A 15524-nucleotide genomic window follows, 5' to 3' on the forward strand; every position below is an offset into this window, starting at 1 on the left:
TTTACTTCTAATTTTAATAATGAATAAAAGTATCCTCCATAGAAGACAAAGTGAAGACATGAGATCATCTTAATGCTCAGCTTCTTATTTATTGTCACCGTACAGCAGATAAAGATTCACATTAGAGTTTCAAACCTCCACCAAACATCAACTGGCTGTCCTGAACTACAAAGATCTTTTTATACTTTTTATTTTCTTTACTTCTTTCTCTCTTTTAGACTCGTGTTATCAGTTCATGCAGTGATTAACACCTGATCAGACTATATATGTGTTTCCATTTAAAGATTATGGGCCCTACTTTCCTGCTGCAGCCGCCCAACTGGAGACACATCTGACTTTTCTTCCACGTTGCAGCGAGCTGCGACTGCTTTAAACCATCACAGACAGTAACAAGAAGGAAAATAAAACCTGTTGTGAGATTAAATGATTAATGAGAGAAACAGAAAGAAATCAGAAGAGATGAGCTGATATTCTGCTGTACGTTGGTCCTGGAGAACTACAGCACAGGACGGATCTTCATGCTGATGGTCTTCAGGGAGTAGTTACGACCTTTCCATTTTACCCAATCCACTCCAACAGAAGCGATAGTGCTGTCATTCCCCCAACGATACACACCATTTGGATTTGTAACGTAACAGTTGTTGTACCAGAACGCCCCCAGGTATGATCTGGCACAGTTCCTAGTATCAGAGGAGTCCTGGTCTTTGTCGAAGGTGGAGAACTTCTGTCCGTTGTGAACACTCAGGGAGTCTCGTACAGAAACACAACAAGTGTATAATCACAACATTATGATACAACTAACAATGATATATATATTTTGGAGTGTATTTACTCCAATAAATACCACAGTCTACTTCTCTACCTACAGTAAGTATAACTAAATAATACAACTACTGAACTAACAACACTGGACTGGTGAGGTTTAATGTTTATTATGGGATATACATTTAATTAAAACAATAAATCTACAGATTGAGTCATCTATAACACTTTTTTCGGTACTTCCCCCTTACCCTCAATCTGTAATTGAATAAACATTTCAGATGTAAAATGAATTCCAAACCTATTTATCCTATTTACTCTGAACATTTTGTTATTTATTAAAAACATTTTACACTCCACACAAAATAAACCCCTCCCTCCCCGTCCCTACAACCTATTAAATCAAATATTTATTCATTTCTTAACTGCACTGTAACTTATTCTTTGGATCTTATTCTATTTTAGCCTTTTTAATATTTATTTTTCACAAATGTTTACATTTATTTGTATTGTTTTATGTAAAGCCTTTTTACTGAAATGTGCTGCCTGTATAGAAACATAAAGTTGCCTTACAACCTCCAGCCTGTCAGTCAGTCACCAGGGCATAGAGAACCCTGTTATGCCTGTCTGTCTCAGAGCTGTCTCAGAGACCCGTTTCCCCTCACCATTATATTATATTGCTGTCTGGAGTTTTAAAAAGTGTAACTGCACTCGTGATCACTTTATCAGCATTGACATGACTCCCCTCGTTTAACTCTTTGTTTAGTTGTTTAGGGACAAGTATGTAGCATGAACCAATGTCACACTCCACAACATTAATGGCTGAAATTCTCGTCCTTAATGTGGAAACCTCACCTGCTCCTCCATCAGTGAATCCAGAAACATGCAGTGTGTATCCGGAGGACTCAGAGTCGATGGAGAACGAGGAGTAACGAGCGAACGTTTTGTTTCCTTCAAAGTCCTCCATGTCGACCAGCAGCTCGTACCTTCTCCTCTGAGTCAGGTGGTAGAGAGACTCCAGACCTGAAAACAAACAAACATTTAGAAACAGTTTGATGAAGTCATGACTGTTAGTTTGGTTTCATTCCTCACCGAGCCAGTACTCTCCAGCAGCGATACCAAAGCCGGTCTTGTAGTGATCCCAGCCCCTGTAGAAGTTCACCGTGCCGTCCATCCTCCTCTGGAACACCTGGGGGGGACGGGATGGGGGGTTAACTAGATAAACACAGGATATCTGACAGCTCATGTTTCCAGACAACAAGGATTTACTGGGATGTGATTTATTGTGAAGGAACTACAGGAAGTGTTGACTTCAGTTAAAATACTCACCGTCCACCGTCCTCCTTGGGAACCCATGTCACAGTACACCTACACACACACACACACACACACACACACACACACACACACACACAGGTATTAGTTAATGTGATTGTGGGGGTTAACCATAGACTGTAAAAATGTATTCCGGGTTTGAAAAGTGAAGCCATATGAAGGATAACAGTGTTATCTGAGTGCATTTATTATGTTGTTTGATTTGTGTGTTTTGTAGTTTTGTTTATGTTTATGGAATTTTTTGTCTGTGTCCTAGTGTGAAGGATCTGGAATATGAATAATGAGATGTATGTTTGAAATATCTTTACACTGTTTATGTAAAATAAAATAAAAAAATATAATAAAAGAAAGAAAAAAAATGAAGGATGGAACATGATTTAAGTCTCAATAAATAAATAAATAAATAGTTATGCAGATATATGCAGTATGCATTTATGTATTTATTCCTGTATTTATGTATTTATGTATTCATTTACTTCAGCATTTCTTTATGCATTTATTCATTTATGAGAATGCCTCTGGTTCCCCCAGTTGGAGCTGGTTAATGTGGCTCAGGAAAGGGAAGTTTGGGGTCCCCTGCTGGAGCTGCTGCCCCCGCGACCCGACCCCGGATAAGCAGACGAAGATGGATGAAAGAGATTCTACAATTGTACAAGGTTCCATCTAACCTGGTGCATTATTAAAAGTATTGTTTACATAATGTGTACTTTTTATTTAACACACAAGGTTCAGCTCTACAGACTCTAAAGTGAGTATTGATTTACATTTCCTTCAGATATCTTTAGGTGAGATTCCAAAGGACCCATTTTTAAAAATGGCCTCACCATCGGTTTTTAACCCCGACCCCTTCCCAACAAGCTAGCATGACATAGTTGGTGCCAATGGTCTTCTAGTTTCATATGATACAGACGGATCAATTCTGGACAGAGCCTCTTAAAAGATGAACCTCAGGATTTAATGAATTGATTGTTGGAACATATAAATAAAGATAGATTTGATTGGGGAAATCAATTCATTTTGAATCCAGCCCTAATCTGTTGTATCAGAAGCATCAGTCAGAACTTGTAACTTCACATTATTATCATCTGAAGTTCAACCTGCGTCCCAGAGAGGATGAAGTGTACCTGGACAGCAGACGTGGCTCCGATGGGATAGATGGTGTACACTCCACAGGGTCGGCTGTTGTCATTATTATAAATGTCACTGCAGTCTACCGGCAGAACGAGCTGCTGGCAGCTGGTCAACAGGGGGGCCAGCAGGAGGAGGACGACTGAAACCAGCTGGAACAGAAGAGATGTTGTCATTTAGTTTGATCAAGAACAAATTTCTTTGGCCTCTGCAGCAGGATCAGGGAGACTCTGCTGTCGTTGATGCATTCTCATTTTGGTTGGTGCTGATTTGAAAACAAACTGTGCTGACATCGTGCTCTATGTGGGTTTTTCCACAGGGTTCTCCCCCTGCGTTGGTATCTCTCTCATGCAGAGCTAGAATACTCTGTAAAGCAAGATGAAGACTTTTGCTTTCCCTGTCCAAATTCTGGGGCCACAAATGTGCTTGTGCTGAACCTGTTAACATACTACTACTACTACTACTACTACTACTACTACTACTACTACTACTGATTAACAATTAGACAAATCATCAGATATATAAAGTTACAAACTTACCTTCATGGTCAGATTTCAGTTGAAGATGAAGATGAAGATCCTGATGTCAGTGTGTTTAGATGCTCTGTTGTCTTTGATGTCTCTGATATCTCTAGTGTCTCATGGTGTCTCTCCCTCTTATTTATATTCTTAAGATTTAGGGTTAGCAAATTCTGGGGCCACAAATGATTAAAATGTGCTTGTGCTTGTGGTGTCTTAAATAGTAATACTGTGATGCTGTATGAAGAGGAATCCGCCGACACTGTTCTTGATTATAAAAAGGTTTATTACAATCAAAGATTCAGCATCAATTTTACAAACCGACGACCAACCCAATCTTCCAAAAAGTCATTCCGCCTTTTCTTTGTGTGAACAACGTATATATCCTATGCATTATATCAACATAGGACGTGATATGTGTGAGTATAGGATTCGAACAGAAGACTGACCAATCAATGCCTGTTATCTGGCACAACTCCAAAAAAGGTCTCTTCTGTCTTGGGGGGACCTCTACTCATGTTAACAATTTCCAGATGTTCTCAGTAAATGTGGAATAAAGTTCATGCATCCCCTTATACCAACTCTTAAGTCAAAGTGTATAGAATGTTATAGAATGTCAATATACCACATGCTGAAGCTGTTAACACACTGAAACTACTGATTAACAATTAGGCAAACCATCAGATATATAAAGTTACAAACTTACCTTCATGGTCTGAAGATGAAGATCCTGATGTCAGTGTGTTTGGATGCTCTGTTGTCTTTGATGTCTCTGATATCTCTAGTGTCTCATGGTGTCTCTCCCTCTTATTTATATTCTTAAAATTAATAAATTACTGAGTAACTGCTGTTTCACAATGAACAATAAACATGTCCTTTGGATTAAACAATATTGTCAGCACCAAAATCTGACTCGCCCACACTTTTGGGAACTCTGTTTTGGGGAACTCTGAGGTCATAGGTTGTGATGATTCATTATAATCTGGCCCCTTTATTTATGTAAACACAGTAAAATCCAGTAGAACACAACTATGTATTCAGTAATACACAGAGAACTGAATTCATCTATTTCCAACAATGTCAACAAACATGGAAACAGTATTATTACTTGTAAAATGTGTATCAACTGTAGTCACCCATCTCTTATCTATTAGTGAACTTTGGAGGGAGAGTTAGAGTGATTTCATCAGTTAGATAACAGCTGAACTGTGGATCTGAGCCGGTAAACAGACCTCAGATCAGACTCAACACAAACACAAGTATTACTTAATGTGATCCTTTAACTAAAACTGGATCCAAATGTACTTAAATCAGTTTTACTACTTTGCCTGACCTTATATAAACTGGGAACTATATTCTCAGAAAGGCGAAGCAGTGCTACTTCTGCTACCTGGGCGGAGTGGTATGCTGGCAGCACCTGAAAAGCCCCGAGCAGAGAGTAGCTCGTAAGTAGTAACTTCTCACAGAAGTTTCTGCAATATGAGCCATCACTGGACAATATTCTGCACTATGCATATTTATTTATTTATCACTTTGTTACCTTCAACTGTGCAATATGTCATATCTACTCATCCGCACCTTACTCATCTGTATATCTGTGTATATATACTGTCTGTTTATATAAGGATGTTTATTGTGTAAATATCTGTTTTTTAATACTATTATTATTATAACTGCTTCTATTTTTCTTGTTCTTATACTTTATGTTTATTTTTTCTCCTATGTCTACTTTATGTGTATTTGTGTTATTCTGATGTGTGTACATTGTTTTTCTTTTGAGCCGCTGTAGCACAGGAATTTCCCCAGTGTGGGATTAATAGTCTATCTTATCTTACGCTCTTGTTGTCATACAATTTTTTGTACATCTACTGATCTGCATCACTATGTAGACCACATTCTGCATCAATTGTACATTGACTCTCTACTACATCTCAGCATTTGTATAGACTGTCTATTCATGCATATTGTGTTATATGACTTTGTGCAATGGTGCAGGCTCAACCATCTGCAGCTGAAAGCAAAAAAAACCAAGGAGTTGGTGGTGGATTTCAGGAGATCTAAGCCACACATGCTACCAGTCTCCATTGAAGGGGTCAATGTGGAGGTGGTCAGCACATATAAGTGCCTGGGGGTACACATGGACAACAAACAGCTTGGAGTCCAAAACTAATGTCCCTAAAGGGATGATAAAGTATATCACATAGTATCAGATAAAATCTTTAAAATGTGTCCCGTATTAACTGAGATGACAAGAGTGGCTTTGTCCTGAAAGAACTGGGTAAACATGTTAATATTTAATAGAAGAAGTGTTGTGTAATCTGTAAACAGAAGTGAACATGTTCTCTAAACTCAGGTGTGTACACACAGGAGGCGTGTCTGAACAAACATTAGGCTGGTTGGAGATGAACTGCGCCTCGCCGGCCTGAACCGGCCCATAAAAGTGGTAGGCCTAGATCTGCGGCCCATTGTTTTTTCAATTGACACTGGGCTGGCCCAAAACAATTTAGTCAAAAATATCACATAGGCTAGGTTTTCTGTCCCTATACAAACACCCCCTTCTTTCACAATGAAATGGAATAGTCCGTAATGGTGTGCGGCGTGAAAGATAAACACACAGTGACAGGAGAACTGCATGCAGTTTCAGTGTGCATCTGCCAGGCTAGAATAGTGATAGAGATCATGGAGAAGAAACGCTAAGGAGGTGCAGAGAAGCTGCGTGAGAAAAAGTAACAGGCCCTTCAGGCAGACGCTGCCAAATGTGTCAAATTGACAGACATGTTTTCAGCAGTAGCAGGACCTTCTTCAGCTCCCGTGGCTAATGATAGTGGTGTCGGTGTCGGTGTCAGTAGCATGCACAGTGAGGAGGAGACTCAGGAGGAGAGGGACAGAATGAGGGAGTGAGGCTAGAGCCTGCAGTAAACAGAACTCCCCTTAAAACACTTTGCCCCTTGATAAAACTGAGCCAAAAACAAGTGGTGGACAAAACACTACAACAATAAAAGAAGTAGGCATGCTATACTGTATGATTGCATTAGTTTGGCTAAGTGCGCATGTATGTGAGTCTGACTGATGATGTTCTCACCGTTTTATTATTATTAGGCTATATTAGCCTACCTTTCATTCAACAAAGTAGCCTACATCTTAATAATAAGCAAAGCACCACCTTAGGGTTCATCAAACCTTAAGCTTGTGCATTTGTGTCCTTAAAGTAGCCTAGATAAACGTTGGCCATCATGCAAACTTTCATAACAAGAATTCTAGCTTTTCTATCTGCATTGGCAGACAAAGACCCATTCTAGAGCTCTTCAATTAAAGCATAGAAAAATAAAAAAATAAAAAATATATATATATATATAGCTGGTTTTATGATTCATGAATAAATATATTAATAAATGGCACTTTTTTGAAATATTTAATGTGTCAACTCTCACTGATTCTTGCTTATTCATTACATGGCGTTAGTAGTTTTAAGGAGTAGGAGTTGGTATACATATTCAGGGGAGCTCAAGGACGGGTGGTATTTGTGATCTTATGTGGTGGGCCGGTCTGGGCCGATTTTTGGTCCCAGTCCGTCCCTGCCCACGTGTGCATGACGTCAGAGCAAGTACGGCTCAAGTTGGACACAAATCTAACTGGCATGCATTGGGCGGCTATCGCCGGTGAACGATTGGCACAGACCTGGCTCATCTCCAACGAGCCTACTATGTTGGAGAGTGCAAGTCGCCACAGACCTGTGGAGGAAACCAAATCTAAAAAATTAACGGAAGCGCTTGAGAAATGGGTGCAACTAACTGCAGACTATCTTGACATATTGTGCTGTATAATTTATTTTTACATTTTCAAAAAGCAAGCTTAAGGCTGTTACCTCAGTCTCGTTGCACATCTTTTGATTTGAAATAATCAATCATTCATTTGATTCCCAATCAAGAAGCACTGGTAAGAATTGGTTTACATTACCCTAACTCCCTCCCTGTTCTCTCATGTCAGTAGATGGTGTTTGCAGCCATAACTAATCCCAACAGCAGAGATCAGCTGCTGCCCCCGTGTGGTCAGACTGAGTCACTGCAGCTGGATTACACTCTTACATTAGAATCAATCAATATCATGAACAATTATATTAAAACTATTAAAAAAATATATATAACATAAAAAATAAATGTAAAAAATAAAAATATTACATATAAATAAAAAATGAGCACTCCAGACCCTTTTTCTTTTAAACTTCGGATATAATAAATAAAATGCTTCATATTTTATATTTTGTTTTTAAAGCTGATTGTGTCCGTGTTTCCTACACAAATAAAAACTGAAATTTCAATCAGAAAAATAATTTCAAAATAAAAGTACGTTGGCATAAAATTAAATGTATTAAGAATTAAAGGAGTGGGTTGGCAAAATGATACTGAGGTCACTACATTGACACAAAATACAGTATACTGCAGATGCATTTTTATAGTTTTATAGCTTTATTTACAACATAAGGCATGTAATCAATGCCTGAGAACAATGTTCACCTAAGTAGGATATTTTATTTTTTTATTTTACTTTTTATTAGGTTTTGTGTCTGAACAACAGAAATGTGTTGTTGTTCAAACTGATGAACTTTTTTTAAAGTTTTTTTTGCAAATATTCACTCATTTTGAATTTGATGCCTGCTGCAGTCTGACGAGTCCACATTTCAAATTGTTTTTGGAAATCATTATTCAACATACTATACTATGACTTTTTTCAAAAATTATGACAAACGACTTTTAATTACGCTCTTCACTTACTATACGTTCATTTTTTTCAACATTATATACTATGACTTTTTTCATCATTTTTTACAGTATGTGTTGTAAAAAGTCAAAAAGTCATAGTCATAAATAATCAGATTGAAAATAAAAAACTAAAACTTAATTTAGTTTTAAAGTTTTTTATTTTAAGTTTCTGCATCTTTTCATTGTCATTTTATATTTTCTAATTATTATTTTGAATTTTTAACTTAGCTTTTTTGAATTCCTTTGTTTTTTAGGTGTGATTATAATATATATGTATATATATTATAATGTAATTATGCGCTGATTATTCCCACCAGTGTAGTAAAATAATATTTGTAATTATTTTATTTTAATTATGAATAAAAGTATCCTGTCTATCTGTACAGACAGAAAGACTCAGGAGACAAAGTGAAGACATGAGATCATCTTAATGCTCAGCTTCTTATTTATTGTCACCGTACAGCAGATAAAGATTCACATTAGAGTTTCAAACCTCCACCAAACATCAACTGGCTGTCCTGAACTACAAAGATCTTTTTATACTTTTCATTTTCTTTACTTCTTTCTCTCTTTTAGACTCGTGTTATCAGTTCATGCAGTGATTAACACCTGATCAGACTATATATGTGTTTCCATTTAAAGATTATGGGCCCTACTTTCCTGCTGCAGCCGCCCAACTGGAGACACATCTGACTTTTCTTCCACGTTGCAGCGAGCTGCGACTGCTTTAAACCATCACAGACAGTAACAAGATTTACAAACATCAGTTGGTTTTCTTGTGCTGGTGCCCAGTTTCAGGAAAATAAGACCTGTTGTGAGATTAAATGATTAATGAGAGAAAGAGAAAGAAATCAGAAGAGATGAGCTGATATTCTGCTGTACGTTGGTCCTGGAGAACTACAGCACAGGACGGATCTTCATGCTGATGGTCTTCAGGGAGTAGTTATGACCTTTCCAATGGTACCAATCCACTCCAACAGCATAGAGAGTGCTGTCAGCCCCCCAACGATAAACACCGTTTGGATTTGCATAGTGACAGGCGGCATACCAGAACGCCCCCAGGTATAATCTGGCACAGTTCACTGAATGGGGGTCCTGGTCTTTGTCAAAGGTGGAGAACTTCATTCCGTTGTGAACACTGAGGGAGTCTCCTAACGAAACACAACAAGTGTATAATCACAACATTATGATACAACTAACAATGATGTATATTTTTGAAGTGTATTTACTCCAGTAAATACCACAGTCTACTTCTCTACCTACAATAAGTATAACTAAATAACACAACTACTGAACTAACTAACTAACTGGACTGGTGACGTTTAGTGTTTATTATGTTTTCTGATTATTGTTGTTTCTTCTGTTTTTATTTCTTTGTATATGTTTCTATTTCATTTTAAGGTATGTTGTATGGCATGGCTGTGTCTTTGTGACCTTGAGTCTGGAATAAAAAGTTGATGATGATGATGATGATGATGATAGTATGGTATACATATTTAATTAAAACAATAAATCTACAGATTGAATCATTTATAACACTTTTTTCGGTACTTCCCCCTTACCCTCAATCTGTAATAGAATAAACATTTCAGATGTAAAAATAAATCCAAACCTATTTATCCTATTTACTCTGAACATTTTGTTATTTATTAAAAACATTTTACACTACACACAAAATAGACTAGCCTGGGTAAACCCTGACGAACTTCCGGCAAATTTGAGATTTGCTCTGCAAGTCAGTCTGGTGAAGAGCCCATTCCAGCCCATATCCAATGTCCCCAAAATCAAGGCACCAATCGCAACCGTTGAGGCGGGCTTTACGCAACGACAATAGCGCAGCGACGGCGAGCAGCTTTTTGTTTACATTCAACATGACGGCTACCGAAGCGCAGCGTCACAATGGATCGTTGTTCTGATTGGTTGGACTATCCAATGCGCCCAGAGGCATTTGAGCGGCGTCCGTTGGTGATGCCCCTTTGGAAATGAACTGTCAATGAACCTTCCCCAGACCCCCCACTCTCAGTTACAACTGAGAAGGGTCTGGTGTCAACCAGGCTAAATATAGACCCCTCCCTCTCCCGTCCCTACAACCTATTAAATCAAATATTTATTCATTTCTTAACTACACTGTAACTTTTATTCTTTGGATCTTATTCTATTTTAGCATTTTAAATTTTTATTTTTCATGATTGTTTACATTTATTTGTATTGTTTTATGTTTTTACTGAAATGTTCTGCCTGTATAGAAATATAAAGTTGCCTTACAACCTCCAGCCTGTCCAACTAACCAGGACATAGAGAACCCTGTTCTGTCTGTCTGTCTCAGAGGAAGTTTAACCGCACCGCGATCCGTTTCCTCTCGCCAATATATTATATTGCTGCGTGGAGTTTTGAAAAGTGTAACTGCACTCCGACCACTTTATCGACATTGACATGACTCCCCGTGACTTGGACAAAGAGTCGTATTTTCGTCCGTCTGAACCTCAACTCTGCAGACTTGTGTATCAGCGCTGAGCCCCGCTCTCTGTCAACATGCAGAGAGGACGGACAAGGTTGAGCTTACTCGCTTTCAGGAACAGAAATTTGGCACCGTTTGATTTAAAGTGAATCAGTCATCTGTATTACCATCGTAATTCGGTCGGTACTATAAAAAGTTCAGGGTACGGTACCCAACACTAAACCTGATAAACACTCAAATCATTTACAATGTTTGTTTGCTCTTAAATTTCTTCCTTAAAACAGAATTAGATAAAAATATGAAACCATGTGATTCATGAAATGTAAACAGAGGACTGATCTGATTTCTCAGCAACTCGTTTAACTCTTTGTTTAGTTGTTTAGGGACAAGTATGTATCATGAACCAATGTCACACTCCACAACATTAATGGCTGACATTCTCTTCCTTAATGTGGAAACCTCACCTGCTCCTCCATCAGTGAATCCAGAAACATGCAGTGTGTATCCAGAGGACTCAGAGTCGATGGAGAATGAGGAGTAACGAGCGAACACTTTGTTTCCTTCAAAGTCCTCCATGTCCACCAGCAGCTCGTACCTTTTCCTCTGAGTCAGGTGGTAGAGAGACTCCAGACCTGAAAACAAACAAACATTTAGGAACAGTTTGATGAAGTCATGACTGTTAGTTTGGTTTCCTTCCTCACCGAGCCAGTACTCTCCAGCAGCGATACCAAAGCCGGTCTTGTATTGATCCCAGCCCCTGTAGAAGTTCACCGTGCCGTCCATCCTCCTCTGGAACACCTGGGGGGGGGACGGGATGGGGGGTTAACTAGATAAACACACAAGATATCTGACAGATCATGTTTCCAGACAACAAGGATTTTACTGGGATGTGGTTTATTGTGAAGGAACTACAGGAAGTGTTGACTTCAGTTAAAATACTCACCGTCCACCGTCCTCCTTCTGAACCCATGTCACAGTACACCTACACACACACACACACACACAGGTATTAGTTAATGTGATTGTAGGGGTTAACCATAGACTGTAAAAATAATGGACCTTCGTCCATTATTTTGTCCATTATTATTCCGGGTTTGAAAAGTAAAGCCAAATGGAGGACGCAACATGACTTAAATCTCAATAAATAAATAAATAAATAAAAGATTACATAAAAAAAAAAAAAAATTAATGTTTTAAAGTTATTTTTCAATTTTTTTGTCCACCTACATTCATATATTTCTGTATTTCGGTGTCCATATGTTAATGAGGTAGGAGGTCCTAGATATCTTTAGGTGAGATTCCAAAGGAACCCTTTTAAAAATGGCCATGCCAGTTTTTCCCTCGCCATCGGTTTTTAACCTCGACCCCTTCCCAACAAGCTAGCATGACATAGTTGGTGCCAATGGTCTTCTAGTTTCATATGATACAGACGGATCAATTCTGGACAGAGCCTCTTAAAAGATGAACCTCAGGATTTAATGAATTGATTGTTAGAACATTTAAATAAAGATTGATTTGATTGGGGAAATCTATTTTTTTTAATCCAGCCCTAATCTGTTGTATCAGAAGCATCAGTCAGAACTTGTAACTCTTCACATTATTATCATCTGAAGTTCAACCTGTGTCCCAGAGAGGATGAAGTCACTAACTCAGAATAATAAGGTTCTATCTGCGTTCAGATCAGTTTTGAGATATTGAGGTTTAAAGTTTTAGCATTGCAAATAGCAAAAGTGACAAATGAAGCACATTTCTTTATAGCACCTGAGTTATATACACCATTAATGTATTCTACATCTGAGATATTAAAATTCTACATGAATTGTAAATTAGGTTTTTTGAAACAGGTCAATTGTAGATAGAACCTTTTAGTTCTAAAAACTAACAGCAGCCTTGGAATTATAAGGTTATATCTTCAAAAACAGAAAAAAGAACAATGATTATCAAATAATTTTAACAATTTACTTATACATACTGTTGGACTGTTCAATTTATATAATAAAAAGTGTCTTTTTATTGGTTAATATGTTAAATCTTCATGCATTCATGCACTTACTGTGCAACACAATATTTTTCCAGTGCATAATATTCCGTATTTAAGATAACAGTAAGTTAACTGTAAATGAATGATTCTAAAAATGCATGGTCTGATGCTTGTCAGGTCCTTCAGTTTATCAGTCTGTTCAGTAGAAAAGCAAAACAAGTTGAATGAATATTTAAAATCAGTCTTTATTAAAGGTTTATCAAATCATTTTTAAACAATTTAAATGTAAAACACGTCATACAATATTTCATATAGCAATACTCATTCAGATAAAACTGATCAGAAATGTTTTGCTTATGAAGAAGGTATTTCAAACCTAAGACTGGTTACTTAAAATGGATTGAGATACATGCTGTTACTTGCAATGAGGAGATAATCACTACCAAATAGGCTATCTTACCAGGCTACTGATAGTGTGCTAATGTTAATTTAGTAGCCTACATGTAATTTAGCCATCATTTTGAGACAAGCCCTAACCAACAATGGGATTCTGTTGAAGTAATTTCTTTCTTTCTCATGCTTTTGGATTCTGCTGAAGTCGAAGACAACTTTTAAATATAGCAAATGTTAGCTAATGTTAGCTAACATTAGCTAACGTTAGGTAGCATTAGCTAACAGTAAGTCTTAGAATATGATGCAAATCAAGTTGGATATGACGTTTGGCAAGGAAATGAGCGGATATGACTGAATTTCCACTTGTAGTTGCATTATAGCGTTTGGATTTTGCTGAGGACAACTTTTAGACTTAGGTCATGTTAGGGAATGCTAGCTAACGTTAGCTAACGCTAGCTAACATTAACTAGCGCTAGACAACCTGGCACCATGAAGAAACAGTATTTGATTGGTCCTTCTGTTAATATTCCAAAAGATGATTGGACCACAGATAGAACCTTATAACTCTAAGTCTGAGTGTAACTTTGTAGATAGAACCTTTTTGTTTTCTGAATAAAATGGCCAAAATTAATTTTATTTTTAAAAAAACACTTTAAATAATGTTCACAAGTTATACCGGAGTAGGAATATGTAAATAACTCAATTTTGACAAAAATGTCAATAGAACCTTATTATTCTAGGGTAGCGAAGTGTACCTGGACAGCAGACGTGGCTCCGATGGGATAGATGGTGTACACTCCACTGGGTCGGCTGTTGTCATTATTATAAATGTCACTGCAGTCCAACGGCAGAACAAGCGGGTGGCAGCTGGTCAACAGTGGAGCCAGCAGGACAAGGACGACTGAAACCAGCTGGAACAGAACAGATGTTGTCATTTAGTTTGATCAAGAACACATTTCTGACTTTGGCCTCTGCAGCAGGATCAGGGAGACTCTGCTGTTGTTGATGCATTCTTATTTTGGTTGGTGCTGATTTGAAAACAAACTGTGCTGACATCGTACTCTATGTGGGTTTTTCCACAGGGTTCTCCCCCTGCGTTGGTATCTCTCTCATGCAGAGCTAGAATACTCTGTAAATCAAGATGAAGACTTTTGCTTTCCCTGTCCAAATTCTGGGGCCACAAATGTGTTTGTGCTGAACCTGTTAACATACTACTACTACTACTACTACTACTACTACTACTGATTAACAATTTGACAAATCATCAGGTATATAAAGTTACAAACTTACCTTCATGGTCAGATTTCAGTTGAAGATGAAGATGAAGATCCTGATGTCAGTGTGTTTAGATGCTCTGTTGTCTTTGATGTCTCTGATATCTCTAGTGTCTCATGGTGTCTCTCCCTCTTATTTATATTCTTAAGGTTTAGGGTTAGCAGTGATAACTCCGCCCCCACTGTGCTGAGAGTCTAGCACCGTAGGGTTAATATCTGCAGCCAACACATCTCTCCATGATGATGTGACTTCCAGTAAACAGACTGCTTCTGCTCAGGAATGTGTGTGTGGGGGGTGGTGTGTTTGTGTGTGTGTGTGTGTGTGTGTGTATGTGTGTCTGTGTGTGTGTGTGTATGTGTGATTGAGGGTGTTGTCTGTGTGTGTGTGTGTGTGTCTGTGGGCGTGTGTGCATGTGTGTCTGTGTATGGGTCTGTGTGTATGTGTGCGTCTTTGTCTGTGTGTTTGTGTGTGTATGTGTGTGTGTGTGTGTGTGTGTGTGTGTGTCTGATTGTGTGTCAATACTCTGCATGGTTAGAGCTATTTGTTTTTAATTCAAAGCTTTAATAGCTTTAACAGTTTAACTGATATGGTTCAATATAAGTATTTTTAGTAACTGTTTTATTGATTTTATATGATTATTTTTATGAATTTCAGCAATGTTTTTAGTAATATTTTAGAAATTTAAAAATATATATTTTCAGTAATATTTAAATAATGTAGAAATGTTTCTTATGAAGAAAACATTAAAGAGGTTTTTATTAAGATCATCTTGTAGCTTTCCTCCCCAAAAGTTACCAAAATGTGTTCATGTCAAACAGTCGGTGCTGTTGTGTGATGTCCTGCTCCAGCTGTTGCTTTTTGTTCAGCTGATACGAGGAGAGTTGTAACTGATTTCAGACCCATCATGAGTCCAT

The 15524-nt window shown here is 37.8% G+C and overlaps 1 protein-coding gene and 1 pseudogene across 2 annotated transcripts in view; both read right to left on the reverse strand.

The window, feature by feature from the left end:
- The window catches only part of LOC116058012 (microfibril-associated glycoprotein 4-like), a 27008-nt gene extending 22464 nt beyond the window's left edge, over positions 1–4544 (reverse strand). The window contains exons 1-7 of one of the 2 annotated variants that reach the window (XM_035997296.1): positions 4459–4529; positions 3765–3788; positions 3222–3377; positions 2092–2130; positions 1855–1951; positions 1618–1785; positions 403–750 (exon numbers count right to left, since the gene is read on the reverse strand). In XM_035997296.1, coding sequence (XP_035853189.1) covers positions 497–750; positions 1618–1785; positions 1855–1951; positions 2092–2130; positions 3222–3377; positions 3765–3770 — 720 coding nt within the window. In that variant the 5' untranslated portion in view covers positions 3771–3788; positions 4459–4529 and the 3' untranslated portion in view covers positions 403–496. Of the gene's footprint in view, positions 1–402; positions 754–1617; positions 1786–1854; positions 1952–2091; positions 2131–3221; positions 3378–3764; positions 3789–4449 lie in introns of both variants that reach the window. The other variant, XM_035997295.1, reaches the window with a different exon arrangement.
- A 4386-nt stretch (positions 4545–8930) lies between these two features.
- Positions 8931–15513, reverse strand: LOC116058008 (annotated as a pseudogene).
- Positions 15514–15524: the final 11 nt, after the last annotated feature.

This window comes from Sander lucioperca, chromosome 22 (genome assembly GCF_008315115.2).
Source record: "Sander lucioperca isolate FBNREF2018 chromosome 22, SLUC_FBN_1.2, whole genome shotgun sequence".
Classification (NCBI taxonomy): Eukaryota; Metazoa; Chordata; class Actinopteri; order Perciformes; family Percidae; genus Sander; species Sander lucioperca.